Source organism: Suncus etruscus, chromosome 2 (assembly GCF_024139225.1).
Source record: "Suncus etruscus isolate mSunEtr1 chromosome 2, mSunEtr1.pri.cur, whole genome shotgun sequence".
NCBI classification, from domain to species: domain Eukaryota; kingdom Metazoa; phylum Chordata; class Mammalia; order Eulipotyphla; family Soricidae; genus Suncus; species Suncus etruscus.
The window spans coordinates 137,122,341-137,137,634 of NC_064849.1; the positions used below are offsets into that span (position 1 = coordinate 137,122,341).

The following is a 15,294-nucleotide window of genomic DNA, read 5'->3' on the forward strand; positions in this document are numbered from 1 at the left end:
TGCTGAGCACTGCTGGGTGTGGCCCAGAAACAATAAAGGAAGTTCTTTGGGCAGAAATGAGGGATTTTAAAAAAGTTATATATACGTATATTTATACAGTTATATTACTTAATATAATTATATGTATATTCTATATTTTTATCATTTTATATAATGTTTTAGTAATTTACTGTTACTGTTAGGAATGTGGCACTTCTTTTATGATTTATGGCAACAACTGCTGACAGTACCTTTCAGTTTACAAAGCTTTCATTTTTGTGTTCTGATTTGGTCTTTACAATAGTCCGCTAAGGAACTGGACGGGTTTATTCCTGTTACAGAGCGGGAAACTGAAGCCTGCTAGAGTTTGTTGACATTTTACTGTCACTCTCTGGAGTGTTAGAGCTAAGACCTGGATTCAGAGTATCTCTCTTAAGTCCCAGGTAGCATAGTTAAGACATTCCAAATCAGACTTCTTAGGTAAGATTTTTGGAAATCAGGGAGGTATTTTTAAAACACATAGTGTGCACACTAGTGAATGCATCATCTTTCTTATTTTTATGTTTATGTTGTGACATAGTTATAATTGTTGACAAATATTTTTCCTGTGCCATGTATTTTGCTTTGTTTACAGAGAACGACAAATATTTTTCTGTGCAATGTATTTTGATTTGTTTTCAGGGAGTGCAGCCTGCCACTGGTGAGGTTGTGTTTGATAGTTTTCTGGACTCTGCTTGCCGCTCAGAGCTAGAAACTCGAATCGTGTGCCTGCAGCCAGTGGAGCTGTTGCTTCCAGCACACTTGTCGGAACAAACAGAAATGCTCATCCGCAGAACCACTGCTATTAGGTAAGCTGCCACATAAGCAGAAGGCTATACAAGGTTCTTTCTGAAATACTTGCTTTCCAAACGGACACTTTTTAAAGTCATTGAAAAATATGTTCAGCCTCTGTAGTGAACATTTCAAAAAAGAAAACATTCTCTGTATCATTTGTTTTGTCATTGTGTCAGGAAGTGGAGAAGGTTAGGTCACACCCAGTGATACTCAGTCCTTCTTTGGTGCTCAGGAATGAGTCCTAGTATGTGCTGCCAGTGATTTGAACTGGGGTCAACTGCTTGCAAGCCAAGTGCTTTTTCTCTGGCCCTCCCCATATTGCCTTAATAGGACTAGAAGTTGATTTTTTGAAAAAGGGACTTAATGATACTTGTTATTAATATTTATTTTCTGGGGATAATGTATTGTTCTTTTAATTTTGAAAGCACTATTGGTGCTTTAGTTTGTGTCTGTGAAGCAGAAGAGCTCTTATATACCACAGCATACATTACATCTGAGGTAGCCTGGCTAGAGTGAGTTTGTGTTCTCAACTCTACCTGGAAGATGCTGGTAAAGAATTGTCTAGTTAGGAAGCCTGGGACTCCTATGAAGAAAAGTACTTCATGTATTGAGAATTTCATATTCAAGGCTAAACAGCAGAGTCTATAAGAGTCTCTTGTAGTATATAGACAGATTAGTTAGAAAATCCAACTTACTGAATGAGTTTTCTCATCAGGTTTTTTTTTTTTTTGTTGTTGTTGTTCTTTCAGTTAAGAGTGCTTCTTTTTTTTCTTTTTCTTTTTTTGGAAGGGGGGTTTGGGTCACACCCTGCAGTGCTCAGGGATTACTTCTGGCTCTACACTCAGAAATCGCTCCTGGCAGGCTCAGGGGAACCGTATGGAATGCCGGGATTTGAATCACTGTCCTGCATGCAAGGCAAACGCCCTCCCTCCATGCTATCTCTCCGGCCCAAGAGTATTTCTTTTTTATTTGAATTGAACTTCTCTCAAATTAGCTTTAAACTTTAAGTTTTTGCCATCTCTGACTGTGTTTATTGCTTATTCTTGACTCTGATCATAAATAAGGTTTGGGGATCATATTATATCTAGTGCTAGAGATCAAACTTGGGTTGGTTGAGTGCAAAGCAAATACCATACCTACCTACCATCTGGCCCTTAAAAGTAGTTTTTGAAATTTAATTATTTTGGTTTTTCGGCCACACCCAGTAATGCTCAGGTGTTACTCCTGGCTTCATTCTCAAAAATCGCTCCTGACTTGGGGGACCATATGGGATGCTGGGGGATTGAACTGCAGTCCATCCTAGGCTAGTGCGCACAAGGCAAACACCTTATGGCTTGCACCACTGCTCCGGCCTCCTTCAAAGTAGTTTTTAAAATTTTTCAATTTTGATACATTTATATTCATGTAGGAAAAGTTGTAAAGTTACAAAAAACATGAAAATACATTAGAACTTATAATTCAGAGATAATTATAGTTAATTTACTATAGTTAATTACACATTTGGTGTATTACTTCCATGTCTATATATTATCCTTTTTTATTTATAAACTCAAACCTTTGTTGACAAATCAGTTTGTATCTTTATTTTTCTCATTTAAAAATTTCACGTGGTTAATCTTGATTGATCCGTGGAATTTAATCGACTCCCAGTCATAGAATGGGGAGGAGGAAGTTCATGAACAGTGCCAGGTGGGACCTCCACAATCTCCACTAAATTCCTCATATGTATGTATATAGTTACTTTATATGTATCTGAAATATTTTTTACTTTATAATGGATATTTTAAAACTTCTGTAAGGTAATATGGAATGTCACCAGATGTGGCCCCAAAACCAAAAAAATAAACATATATATATATATAAATATGTATATTCTTTTAGATTTTGGGACCATATCCAGCAATACTCAGGTATTACTTCTGCATCTGCATCCAGGATTTCCTCCTGGTGGTGCTTGGAGCACCATACAGGATGCTGAAGATCAAATGCAGGTTGGCCACTTCACCACAGATATCCTAGTCACTGTGCTATTATTCCATATTTGAAGAAAGTTTTATAAAATGTAAAGGATTGTAGTGATCCTTTCTTTTTACTGTATTTTTTAGCATTTCAATGAATGATTATGATGAATATTTATACAAGATCATATCTTACCCTTAAACTAAAATTCTTAGAGTGGAATTACTACATCATAGGTTATAATAGGGATGGCGAGCATGCGGCCCTTTGCGTCTTCTCATTATTTTGTATACTGTGGCTCTTTGCCAAGTTTAGATTTTGTTCTGCTTCTGAGAAGGGACCTCTGAGGAGAGATATCCGAGCGCGGAGTCCCGCCATACCCCATGCTGTGTCATCCGTCTCCCATCCCTCGGAAACAACTGCACGGGCCAGCCAGCGGGGGACCCGTGTGTCACATGTTGGGTCACATCTTGCCGTTAGTTCTTAGTGTGGAGGACGCAGCACACCCTCACCATCACTGCAGGATTTTGACCCTCACTCAAAATGGCAAAATGCAATATGTGTTTAATAGATTATTGTTAAAATTATGTGCTTTTGTGTGAGTATTTGTCTGTTTTGGCAGGTCATTGCTTGGTGTGGTTCTCTAACTCTCAGAGTTTAAAATTTTGGCTCTTTGTGTCGAACTTGTTCGCCACCCCTGGGTTATAAGCATCAGTACAATTCTTAGATTGCTTGTAGAATTTGTAATATCTGATTATCTTTCTGCACTGTCATATGGGAGGGTTGTTTTTTAGCATTGGTAATATTGCAATAATTGAAAACATTGAAATAATGATCTGCCAATTGACTACAAGAAAAATGTGGCATCAATTCTCTCTCTCTTTTTTTACTCCTTTTATGATTGTTCAAACTAGAAGAGTTTTGACAGTAGACTTTTTTTTTGGGAGGGGGGTTTCCTATCCAGAGGTGCTCAGGAGCTACTCCTGGCTTTCTGCTCATCCATGGCCTCTGATAGTGCTCAGAGGATTATATATAGTGTCAGGGACCAAAGCAGGGTCAAATACATGTAGGGTAAGTGCCTTATCCCTTCACTGTTTTTCCAGCCCAAGAGTTTATTTATTTTGGGATTTGGGTTCACTCTCAGTGATGTTCAGGGATCACTTTAGGCTTTGTGTTCAATGATTATTCTTGGCAATGCTCAGGGTTTATATGTACTGGAGTTTGGCCCTGGTCATCCACATGAAAGGTAAGTGCCATATATACTCGAATATAAGCCAACCTGAGTATAAGCTGACCCTTCTAAATTTACCCTAAAAACTGGGAAAACTTAGTGACTCGAGAATAAGCTGAGGTGGGAAATGCATCAGCCACTGGTAAATTTTAAAAATAAAAATATATACAAAACAATTACAATCATTGAGGAATAAATAGGTTAAATGTTTTTCAATATTTATTGCTAAAGAAAAACTGTAAACTAGCAACAATAACATTAAAACTTTAAAGTGCAGAAAACTATAGCTTTACAGGTAATCAAACTAAATCAGAAAGATCAAATTCCTCAAAACTTGGATTTCTCCTCATCCTCATCTGTATGTCCAAACAGAACTTCAGCTGTATCTGATGTGAGGGTATCAGATGGACATTGTCATCATCACTGAGTTCGCAGATATCCTCATCACTGTTGTCAGTCTCATACAAAGTGCAGAATATTGTGGGTTAAATATTTCAGTGGCATCTGTTCAGCCTCCTACCTCTTCATCTCAGCTGGGACTTGTGGACTGAGCTAAAGCTTTGTCCCCTCCAGCAGATGGCAGAAGAGAACTGGAGACTACGTACATTGGATTCAATTCGGTGTGCACATACACAGAATCAAATAACCTGTATGACCTTAGTATAAGCCAAGTTCGGGTTTTTCGGCACAAATTTTATGCTGAAAACTTGGCTTATACTCGAGTAAATAGGTACCTTAACCTCAATATTATCTCTCTGGACCCCTTTGACAATAAAGGCTACTTTCAAAATTATGAATTAATAAAATCATGGGGTCAGAGAGATAGCACAGCGTTAGGGCATTTGCCTTGTATGTGGCTGACCCAGGGAAGGGCCCAGTTCAATTCCTGGCATCTCATATGGTCTCAAATGCCAGGGCCGATTTCTGAGTGCCGAGCCAGGAGTGACCACTGAGCACTGCTGGTTGTGGCTCAAAAACTAATCAGTCAATAAAGTTTAAAAAAAAAAAGAAATTAATAAAATCTAAAAATTATTTGTCTGCTACATTTATATTTCCAGTACTTCTATCTGATGTTTTTTATAACTTGTTTATTTGATTATTTTAGATATAATTGAATCTAAAGTTGACTAATTGAATGAACTTTGTAATTTTTATGATTTCAACTTAATTAAGGCAGAATTGAAAAAAATCAAAATATCACAAAGACATTACCCAAACTGAAATTTTTGGTTGGCAATCACCATTGCCTGGTAATATTTATTTCTAAATGTTTGTTCATCAGGTGATACTCAGAAACTATTTCGTTTACCAAAGATAGTTTAGGTTCTTAATATGTCAGTTTTATGAAATTTAATGACTTTAATGATTTTTTTTTTTTTTTTTTTTTTTTGGTTTTTGGTTTTTGGGTCACACCTGGCAGCGCTCAGGAGTTACTCCTGACTCTATCCTTAGAAATTGCTCCTGGCAGACTTGGGAGACCATATGGAATGCTGTATGCAAGGCAGATGCCTTACCTCCATGCTATCCAGCCCCCCCCTTTTTTTTTTTTTTTTTTGGTTTTTGGTTTTGGGGTCACACCCAGCAGTGCTCAGGGTTTACTCCTGGCTCTATGCTCAGAAATTGCTCCTGGCAGGCTCGGGAGACCATATGGGATGCCAGGATTTGAACCACCGTCCTTCTGTATGCAAGGCAAACGCCTTACCTGACTAATGATTTTTGACTTCTTGTTCTGTTATGTATTTCTCTGGTTAGCACATATGGCTTTTTTTTCCTCTTTTTTTTTGGGGGGGGCACACCTGGTGGCGCTCAGGGGTTATTCCTGGCTTTGTGCACAGAAATCACTCCTGGCAGGCTCAGGGGACCATATGGGATGCTGGGGATCGAACCTGTGTCCGTCCTGGGTCAGCTGTATGCAGGGCAAATGCCCTACCGCTGTGCTACCACTCTGGCCCCCATATATAGCTCTTTTTCCTTTTTTTTTTTTTGACCAAGTGATTTTCATTTTATTTGTGTAATCTATAAGGAAAGTCAAAAGATCGAAACTTGCCAATGTGTGTCTGACCTGGGTTTGATTCCCAGCACCACATGGTTTTCCAATCATTTTGCTGGGCAGCAGAGATTCTGAAGTCAAAGTTTGGCAATTGTAATTTGAGTTTAGGTTGGTAACATTTGTCTTCCTTTTACTGACTTTGAATACATCAATGGCATTGCCTTTTAGTTTTCTTAGAAAATAGGGATAGTGGGCCAGGAAGGTGGCGCTACAGGTTAGGTCTTGCAAGCGGATGGACCGCGGTTCGATCCCCCGGTGTCCCATATGGTCCCCCAAGCCAGGGGTGATTTCTGAGCGCATAGCCAGGAGTAACCCCTGAGCGTCAAATGGGTGTGGCCCAAGAACCACAAAAAAAAAAAAAAGAAAATAGGGATAGTAAGAGTGCTTACCTTCTAGCACTTCGTAGGATAAAAATAGTTGAAATAGTGCCTCTCTATACATTAAAGATTTTTTCCCCCTACCTATCATCTGTTAATTCTCTTTTTTTTTTTTTTTTTTGGTTTTTGGGCCACACCCGTTTGACGCTCAGGGGTTACTCCTGGCTATGTGCTCAGAAATCGCCCCTGGCTTGGGGGGACCATATGGGACGCCGGGGGATCGAACCGCGGTCCTTCCTTGGCTAGCGCTTGCAAGGCAGACACCTTACCTCCAGCGCCACCTACCCGGCCCCTGTTAATTCTCTTTTTATATGCCTCTTCCCCCTTAGCGTCTGGAATTCCTATCAGAGTATGCTGGTTTTTCTTTTCTTTCTCTTTTTTTCTTTTTAGTCTCCTCTTTTGTCTTTTTCCCTCATGGTATCATCTTCTGTCTGAATCTCCATTTTTCATATGGTTTTAATCTTTAAATATTTATTTCCTTCTCTATCTGAATCTCCATTTTTCATATGCCTTTAACCTTTAAATATTTATTTTTTTTGTTTTTTTTTTCACACACTCTTTAAGAAACATTTTAGATTGTATTTTAATGAACTTTTATGTATTTAGAAGATTGTGTAGACCAATGCTTATGGTAGCAGTCCATTTTTATTTATTTTATTTATTTATTTTTCGGCCACATCTGGCAGCACTCAGGGGTTATTCCTGGCTCTGTGGTCACAAATTACTCCTGTCAGGCTTGGGGGGACCATATGAAATACCAGGGACCCAACCTGAATATGCTTTGTGCAAGGTAAATACCGTACCCACTGTACTATCACCCCCAATTCCATTATTTTTCTACACAGTTCTTTCCCTCTTTCAAAAATACTCAGTCACCTTCTGGTTATTTCTAAATGGGTTGATCTAACTTTCTATTAAAAGAAAATTGAATCTTAACATTTAGCTCTTAGTTCACTTTTTTAATTTTTATTTTGATCCTATTGGCTTACATATCTTTCACAGTAGTATTTTAGGTACATATTAACATTGAATCAGGGGAATACCCACCACCAAATTTGTCCTCCCTCATCCCGTGCCCTTCGTGCAACCATATTTTAGTTCACTTTTTATTTATCTTGCTTTACTCTGAAAATGTATACTGTCTTAATTTCTTCCCTGAATACTGGTGGAGAATTTAATGCATCAATGATACATTCTATGTACAATGATGTGTTGTATACATTTATTTTTAGCTTATGTTCCAAATGCGGGGGTTTTCAGGCTTCTGGTGGGATCAGGGAACTGTATGGGGTACCAGGGATCAAATCCAGGTTAACCATGTGCATGGCAAATGCCCTATTCCGCATACAATTTCTCCCAATTTTTTAAAAATGCATTTTATTTTATTTTATTTTATTTTGTTTTTTTTTGGGCCACACCCATTTGATGCTCAGGGGTTACTCCTGGCTAAGTGCTCAGAAATCACCCCTAGCATGGGGGACCATATGGGATGCTGGGGGATCGAACCGCGGTCCTTCCTTGGCTAGTACTTGCAAGGCAGACACCTTACCTCTAGCGCCACCTCTCCGGCCCCTAAAACACATTTTAATATGTATAAAAATTTTCCTGCAAGGAACCAGAAGCTAGTATGCTGGTTAGGGCATGTGCCAATGCGTGTCTGACCTGTGTTTGAGACTCAGCATCACATGGTTTTCCAAGCATCACTGGATACAGATCTGGAGGCTCCCCGCAGAACTGGGATTGCATGAGTAGTTCTAACATCGCAGGGCCCAAGCAGCACCATTGCTTTGACACTGCATTGAATCACTGGGCTGAGAATTGTAGTGCGACCCCTTGGGCCTCCTGAGAACTGCTGGGGAGCCTTCCCCTCCAGATACCTCTTAGCATTCATTTATCAACCTGAAGTACAGCTTGTAGCCATTTTGCATAAAGAAAAGGAAATCAGCAATGGAATAGGGAATATATTTAGTTATGTATAAAAAAAATAATTTGCCAAAATTTTGTTCCATGTTTGTTTAAGTATATAATGTAGCTCTGAATTTTTTTAATTTCAGTATATTTCCATCATATACAAAGACATATAACTAGTTTTATTCATCAATTTGTATCCATTTGTCATTCAATGGTAGGTATATATTTATGTTTCCAAATAGTTCCCATGACTACAAAGCAATTTAAAAATTTCCCCCTAATCTATAACTTTTTGATTCAGCAATGAGATCCTTTGATTCCACTAGTCTACCTTCTATTTATCTTTTATTTTGTTTTGTTTTTGGGCCACACTCAGTGGCGCTCAGGGGTTACTCATGGCTCTGTGCTCAGAAATCACTTTTGGCAGACTCGGGGGACCATATGGGATGCCGGGAATTGAATCCAGGTTCATCCTTGGCCAACCAGGTGCAATGCAAATACCTTACTGCTGTGCTTTCTCTCTGGTCCCTATTTATATATTTTTTTAAAATATTAATATGTACTGTCATTAGAATCTTATTGACTAGAGTACTTTGCTATACTTTGCTATGCAGAAAATTTTTTTTTTTTTTTTTTGTTTTTGTTTTTGTTTTTGGGCCATACCCGGTGATGCTCAGGGGTTACTCCTGGCCATGCATTCAGAAATCGCCCTGGTTTGCTGGACCATATGAGATGCCGGGGGATCGAAGTGTGGTCTGTCCTAGGTCAGCATATGCAAGGCAGATGCCTTACTGCTGTGTCACCGCTTCGAACGGCCCTGTATGCAGAAAAATTTTTGAAATATTTTTGTTTTAATTCATTTCTAAATGTCTCTGAATTTTTATGAAAAATTGCTTTGTTTTATCTTGCCTTTGATTAAACAAGCTGTTTTCTTGAGTCTCATACTGAGAATTTCTATCCCTTTTCTTGTAAATTGGAGGTAAAATAGTTACTGTCATTTTATTAATTCTGAAGAAATACCAAAGTATCTAAGAAAAGGCAGATGAATGGCTTGGAATTACAAAATATCTATTTTGAAGTATTAAGCTTTGGAAGTATATTTAGCTTTGACCACAAGAGGTCTCCAAAGGATTTTATATTCTGTGAATTACAAATTAAAGACTACTGAAACATTTTATTTTTATTTTTATATTTTAAGATATGAATTTAATTACTTTATATCATGATAATTTATATTAGTCAGGTGGTAATAAGCTAAAATACAATTTATATAATTTAATAAGAAAATAGAGACACTTGGGGGCCTCCCCAGGCATCCCCTGACGGCTTGCCTCGGCTGAGGCGTGTCTCGCTGAGGCTGTGTTTTCTGTTGGAGTTGTGGATTGTGCTGGTTTCCTTTGCTTGGCAGACACTTGGGGGCCTCCCCAGGCATCCCCTGACGGCTTGCCTCGGCTGAGGCGTGTCTCGCTGAGGCTGTGTTTTCTGTTGGAGTTGTGGATTGTGCTGGTTTCCTTTGCTTGGCAGACACTTGGGGGCCTCCCCAGGCATCCCCTGACGGCTTGCCTCGGCTGAGGCGTGTCTCGCTGAGGCTGTGTTTTCTGTTGGAGTTGTGGATTGTGCTGGTTTCCTTTGCTTGGCAGACACTTGGGGGCCTCCCCAGGCATCCCCTGACGGCTTGCCTCGGCTGAGGCGTGTCTCGCTGAGGCTGTGTTTTCTGTTGGAGTTGTGGATTGTGCTGGTTTCCTTTGCTTGGCAGACACTTGGGGGCCTCCCCAGGCATCCCCTGACGGCTTGCCTCGGCTGAGGCGTGTCTCGCTGAGGCTGTGTTTTCTGTTGGAGTTGTGGATTGTGCTGGTTTCCTTTGCTTCGCGGCCGCGCACTCCACCTCGCCAATGAGTACCACCACAACACGTAGAAAAACCCACAGCGTAAGCGAGACAATGGGGAGACTACGCAGACCAACTTCAACCATAGAGAATGAAGATGGAAACTCTGATGACCCAACAACGACCAACTACCTAAGCAGTCTTTCAGAAATGGAGTTTAGAGACGAAATATGGAGGTTGCTAACAGATATCAAAGAAAGTATAAATCAGAGCACTAATAAAAATCAAGAGAATATGAAGATAGAAATCAGAAAACTCCAAACTGAAATATCAGATCAGATAACAGGTCTGAAAAACTCAATAGACGAATTGAAGAACATAATGGATGAGTTTTCCAACAGGTTAACAGCAGCTGAGGATAGAATTAGTGCTTTAGAAGACGAGATGCATAACAACTTTACACAGCAGAAGAGATTAGAAAAAAGCCTCAAATCAAATGATCAGACAATGGAAAATTTACTCAAAGAATATGAGAAGATGAAAATAGAAGTCTTTGATAAGCTCAACAGAAACAACTTCAGAATCATTGGAGTTCCAGAGACCCAAGAAGAAAATCTTCAGGAAGAATCAATGGTTAAGAACATCATCACAGAGAAACTACCAGAGCTAAAGAAAACATGTGACCAAATCCTGCATGCCCGAAGAGTACCAGCTAAAAAAGACCCCAGTAGAAACACCCCAAGACACATCCTAGTCACCATGATGAAACCCACCGATAGAGATAGAATACTGCAAGCAGCAAGATCGAAAAGGGAAATTACATTCCACGGAGCATCCTTGAAATTTACAGCAGACCTGTCACCAGAAACACTCAAGGCCAGAAGGCAGTGGTGGGACGTAGTGGCAAAACTCAATGAAATAAATGCTTCGCCAAGAATATTGCACCCAGCAAAACTAAGTTTCAGGTTTGACGGATGTATACATGGCTTCACAGATAAACAACAGCTCAAAATCTTTGCAGACTCAAAACCAGCCTTAAAAGAAAAACTGAAAGATCTACTCTAAAAACAAGACAGAACAAAAAACACACCAAACTTCTACACAAAGATGGCAATAAATCCCATGACAATTATTTCTCTCAATGTCAATGGACTAAATGCACCAGTTAAGAGACACAGAGTGGCGAAATGGATCAAAAAACTGAAGCCAACCTTCTGCTGTCTACAAGAAACTCACCTGAATAGTCAGAATAAACATAGACTCAAAATCAAAGGCTGGAGGAAAATCATTCAAGCAAACAACACCCTTAAAAAAGCGGGGGTGGCCATACTAATATCAGATGACACAAACTTTATACTCAGAAAAGTTGTAAGGGACAAAGATGGATATTATGTACTAATCAAGGGATTTGTACAGCAAGAAGAAATCACTCTCCTAAACATATACGCACCGAATGAGGGTCCAGCAAAGTATTTAATACAATTGTTGACAAATCTGAAGAAGGATATCAATAATAACACAATAATTGTGGGAGACCTCAACACAGGCTTGTCAATACTTGATAGGTCAACCAAATGGAAACCCAACAAAAATATACTAGACCTGCAAAGAGAAATGGATGAAAGAGGCCTAGTAGATATATATAGGGCACTCTATCCTCAGAAACCTGGATACACATTCTTTTCCAATGTACATGGATCATTCTCCAGGATAGATCATGTGCTGGCACATAAAACATACCTCCATAAAATAAAAAAGATAGACATTTTGCAGGCTGCCTTTGCTGACCACAAGGCTCTGAAGTTAGATGTGAACTGCAAAGGGACACAGAAGAAAAAATTTAACACCTGGAAGTTAAACAGCCTCATACTCAATAACCAGTGGGTCCGAGATGAAATCAAGGAGGAAATCAAAAGGTTCCTGGAAACAAATGACAATAAAGACACAAACTATCAGAACTTATGGGACACAGCAAAAGCAGTACTGAGAGGAAAATTTATAGCTTTGCAAGCACACATCAGGAAGGAAGAAGGAGCTTACCTGAGTAGCTTAATGACACAGCTAATAGAACTAGAAAGTGCTCAACAAAAGGACCCAAAAATAGGGAGACAGAAGGAAATAACAAAGCTGAGAGCAGAAATCAACGAAGTGGAAACCCAAAAAACAATCCGAAAGATCAACGAAAGCAGAAGTTGGTTCTTTGAAAAAATAAACAAGATTGATAGACCATTGGCAAAACTCACAAAGCAAAAGAAAGAGAGAAACTTGATAACGCGTATTAGAAATGAAAAGGGGGAGATCACTACAGATACTGCAGAGATTCAAAGGGTATTCAGAGAATACTTTGAGAAACTCTATGCCACTAAATATGAGAACCTGGAAGAAATGGATAAATTTCTGAACTCATATAACCTTCCACGGTTGAATAAAGAAGAGGTAGCATATCTAAACACCCTCATCACTATTGAGGAAATTAAAACTGTAATCAAAAATTTACCCAAAAACAAAAGCCCAGGCCCTGATGGATTCACGAATGAATTCTTTCAAACCTTTCAAGAGGAACTACTACCAATTCTGGCAAGGCTCTTTTATGAAATCGAAAAAACAGGAATACTTCCAAATAGCTTTTATGAAGCCAACATCACCTTAATACCAAAACCTGGTAGAGATGCTGCCAAAAAAGAAAATTACAGACCAATATCCCTGATGAACACAGATGCAAAGATCCTCAACAAAATCCTGGCGAACAGGATCCAGTGCCTCATCAAGAAGATCATTCACTTTGATCAAGTAGGTTTCATCCCAGGAATGCAAGGATGGTTTAACATCCGTAAATCTATCAATATAATACACAACATAAACAACAACAAAAATAAAAATCACATGGTCATATCAATAGATGCAGAAAAAGCATTTGATAAGGTTCAACACCCATTCTTGATGAAAACTCTCAGCAAGATAGGAATAAAAGGAACCTTTCTCAATATAGTCAAAGCCATCTACCAGAAGCCAGTGGCAAATATTATCCTCAATGGAGAAAAACTAAAATCCTTTCCTCTAAATTCTGGTACAAGACAAGGCTGTCCTCTCTCACCACTCCTATTCAACATAGCACTGGAAGTACTTGCTATAGCGATTAGGCAAGAAAAAGATATCAAGGGAATCCAGATAGGAAAGGAAGAAGTCAAGCTCTCACTGTTTGCAGATGACATGATACTCTACTTAGAAAACCCTAAAGACTCTACCAAAAAGCTTCTAGAAATAATAGATTTGTATAGCAAAGTGGCAGGATACAAAATTAACACACAAAAATCAATGGCCTTTTTATACACTAATAATGATAGGGAAGAAATGGACATTAAGAGAACAATCCCATTCACATTAGTTCTACACAAACTCAAATATCTTGGAGTCAACCTGACTAAAGATGTGAAGGATCTATACAAAGAAAACTACAAAACACTGCTCCAAGAAATAAGAGAGGACACGCGGAAATGGAAACACATACCATGCTCATGGATTGGCAGGATCAACATCATTAAAATGGCAATACTTCCAAAAGCATTGTACAGATTTAACGCGATTCCTCTAAAGATACCCATGACATTTTTCAAAGAAGTGGATCAAATACTTCTGAAATTCATCTGGAACAACAAACAACCTCGAATAGCTAAAGCACTCCTTGGGAAAAGGAATATGGGAGGCATTACTTTCCCCAATTTTAAGTTGTATTACAAAGCAACAGTTATAAAAACAGCATGGTATTGGAATAAAAACAGACCCTCAGATCAGTGGAATAGGCTTGAGTACTCAGAGAAGGTTCCTCAGACATATAACCACCTTGTTTTTGATAAAGGAGCAAGAAATCCTAAGTGGAGCAGGGAAAGCCTATTCAACAAGTGGTGTTGGCACAACTGGTTAACCACTTGCAAAAAAGCGAACTCAGACCCCCAGCTAACACCATATACAAAGGTAAAATCCAAATGGATTAAAGACCTTGATATCAGAACTGAAACTATAAGGTATATAGAACAACATGTAGGTGAAACACTCCAGGACATTGAGACTAAAGGCATCTTTAAGGAGGAGACAGCACTTTCCAAGCAAGTGGAAGCAGAGATAAACAGATGGGACTATATTAAGCTGAAAAGCTTCTGCATCTCAAAGGAAATAGTGCCCAGAATACAAAGGCCACCCACTGAGTGGGAGAAATTATTCACCCAATACACATCAGATAAAGGGCTAATATCCAAAATTTACAAGGTACTGACAGAACTATACAAGAAAAAAACAACTAACCCCATCAAAAAATGGGGAGAAGAAATGAACAGACACTTTGAAAAAGAAGAAAGGCAAATGGCCAAAAGGCACATGAAAAGATGTTCAACATCACTAATCGTCAGGGAGATGCAAATCAAAACTACTATGAGGTACCACCTCACGCCACTGAGATTGGTACACATCACAAAAAAGGAAAACAAGCAGTGCTGGCGGGGATGTGGAGAGAAAGGAACTCTTTTTTACTGCTGGTGGGAATGCCGTCTAGTACAACCTTTATGGAAAGCGATATGGAGATTCCTTCACAAACTGGAAATTGAGCTTCCATACGATCCAGCTATACCACTCCTAGGAATATACCCAAGAAACACAAAAATACAATACAAAAAACCCTTCCTTACTCCTATATTCATTGCAGCGCTATTTACAATAGCCAGACTCTGGAAACAACCAAGATGCCTTCAACAGATGAGTGGCTGAAGAAACTGTGGTACATATACACAATGGAATACTATGCAGCCATCAGGAGAGGTGAAGTCATGAAATTTTCCAATACATGGATGTACATGGAATCTATTATGCTGAGTGAAGTAAGTCAGAGGGAGAGAGAAAGACGCAGAATGGTCTCACTCATCTATGGGCTTTAAGAAAAATGAAGGACATTTTTAACAGTATCTCAGAGACAAGAGAGATGAGGGCTGATAGGTGCAGCTCAGGACATGCAGCTCATCACATAGAGTGATGAGTGCAGTTGCAGAGATGACTACACTGAAAACTATCATAAAATGTGAATGAATGAGGGAAGTAGAAAGCCTGTCTCGAGTACAGGTTTAGGGGGGTGGGGAGGAG

General features: G+C 39.1%; 1 protein-coding gene across 1 annotated transcript in view; it reads left to right on the forward strand.

Moving 5' to 3' along the window:
• The window catches only part of MSH3 (mutS homolog 3), a 173,480-nt gene that overhangs the window by 19,544 nt on the left and 138,642 nt on the right, over positions 1 to 15,294 (forward strand). The window contains exon 8 of the mRNA XM_049766040.1: positions 661 to 827. Coding sequence (XP_049621997.1) covers positions 661 to 827 — 167 coding nt within the window. The remainder of the gene's footprint in view (positions 1 to 660; positions 828 to 15,294) is intronic.